A 1,587-nucleotide genomic window follows, 5' to 3' on the forward strand; every position below is an offset into this window, starting at 1 on the left:
AACCCCCAGGTGAATCTAATGTGCATCTGGGCTTGAGAACCCCCAGGTGATTCTAATGTGCATCTGGGCTTGAGAACCCCCAGGTGATTCTAATGTGCATCTGGGCTTGAGAACCCCCAGGTGATTCTAATGTGCATCTGGGCTTGAGAACCCCCAGGTGATTCTAATGTGCATCTGGGCTTGAGAACCCCCAGGTGATTCTAATGTGCATCTGGGCTTGAGAACCCCCAGGTGATTCTAATGTGCATCTGGGCTTGAGAACCCCCAGGTGATTCTAATGTGCATCTGGGCTTGAGAACCCCCAGGTGATTCTAATGTGCATCTGGGCTTGAGAACCCCCAGGTGATTCTAATGTGCATCTGGGCTTGAGAACCCCCAGGTGATTCTAATGTGCATCTGGGCTTGAGAACCCCCAGGTGATTCTAATGTGTATCTGGGCTTGAGAACCTTCAGGTATCACCAGCTAGAGAACCCTTTGTTCTAAGAGGGCTGGACTCATAGCCGTTTGCAAGTGTGCTTTTATACTGTTCTGCAACTTTGGATGTGTGCTTTGATCTTATCTCCTGACAACAGATACTAATTTTATTTTCATGCCTTTATGCCTCGAACAAAGTTTGGTGAGGCATGCGCAGGTGCCAACGCGCTAGGAAGGAAAAGACTGGGCCCAGAGTCTCCCAAAACCCAGACTCCCAGAAATAGAAATAAATCGTTTTAAGGCTTCTTCAGTAACTGGAACCACCACCTGCCAAGGGCAGGCTCTCAGGTATCTCCTCGTGGGGCACGAGTGAGAGGAAGATGCCCAGGGCGAGCAGGAGGGAGCGGAGCGCAGGAGAAGGCACAGGGAGGGGACCTTGGATGGAACCCGGCCTCGGCCCCTGTTCCCCTGGGAGCCCGCCTGTTTGCCCGGTCGCTCCCAGATGGTACTTATCAAAATAAACAGCCCAGCAGACAGAGGCCAGGAGAGAGAGGAGCCGGACACGGGGAGGGCAGAAGCCAGAGCGCATGGAGGAAAAGGCGACTGGCCACAGCCCGCCTGAGGATCCCGGCAATGTTGGAAGCCGGGCGACTTGGGTCCCTACCCAAAAAGTAGAGTCTGAAAAAAAAGATGACACTATCAAGGGAGAGTTCCTGAACAAAAGGAACAATTCTTATCTGAGTCAGGTGACGCAACCACATTTCGACAATAGAGAGTGTTTCTAATCAGACCCGGAGGAAATTAACCAACAAGGGCGTCGGGGCGGGTCGCCCGTGCGCGCTAGGCGAGGTCCCTCTCGAACCCAGGCAGAAGCCGTGGGGTCCAGGCGGCAGGAGGTTAACGCCGGGTGGGGGCTCTGGGGACACAGCGCCGCAGCCCGAGTCCCCGCTGCGAGCCGCCCCAGAGGGGTCCACGCGAAGGGCGGCCCGAGAGCCCCGGACTGGGCGCCCTCCCGGTCCGCGCGGCAGCCCCTACCTGGCTCCGGACCGGGGCCCCGGGTACGGCTCCACCGCCGAGGAGTACAGGGCGAAGAGGAGCCCCGAGCAGGCAGCCGCGAGCACGAGCAACAGCCAGCAGAGCGGGCCGCGCGGGAGACCCATGCAGCCCCGGCC

At 57.5% G+C, this 1,587-nt stretch overlaps 1 protein-coding gene across 1 annotated transcript in view; it reads right to left on the bottom strand.

Moving 5' to 3' along the window:
* The window catches only part of ST6GALNAC2 (ST6 (alpha-N-acetyl-neuraminyl-2,3-beta-galactosyl-1,3)-N-acetylgalactosaminide alpha-2,6-sialyltransferase 2), a 22,340-nt gene extending 20,765 nt beyond the window's left edge, over positions 1-1,575 (bottom strand). Inside the window, exon 1 of the mRNA XM_008588889.1 lies at positions 1,451-1,575. Coding sequence (XP_008587111.1) covers positions 1,451-1,575 — 125 coding nt within the window. The remainder of the gene's footprint in view (positions 1-1,450) is intronic.
* Between the last annotated feature and the right edge of the window lie 12 nt (positions 1,576-1,587).

This window comes from Galeopterus variegatus, unplaced genomic scaffold (genome assembly GCF_000696425.1).
Source record: "Galeopterus variegatus unplaced genomic scaffold, G_variegatus-3.0.2 Scaffold5086, whole genome shotgun sequence".
In the NCBI taxonomy this organism is placed as follows: domain Eukaryota; kingdom Metazoa; phylum Chordata; class Mammalia; order Dermoptera; family Cynocephalidae; genus Galeopterus; species Galeopterus variegatus.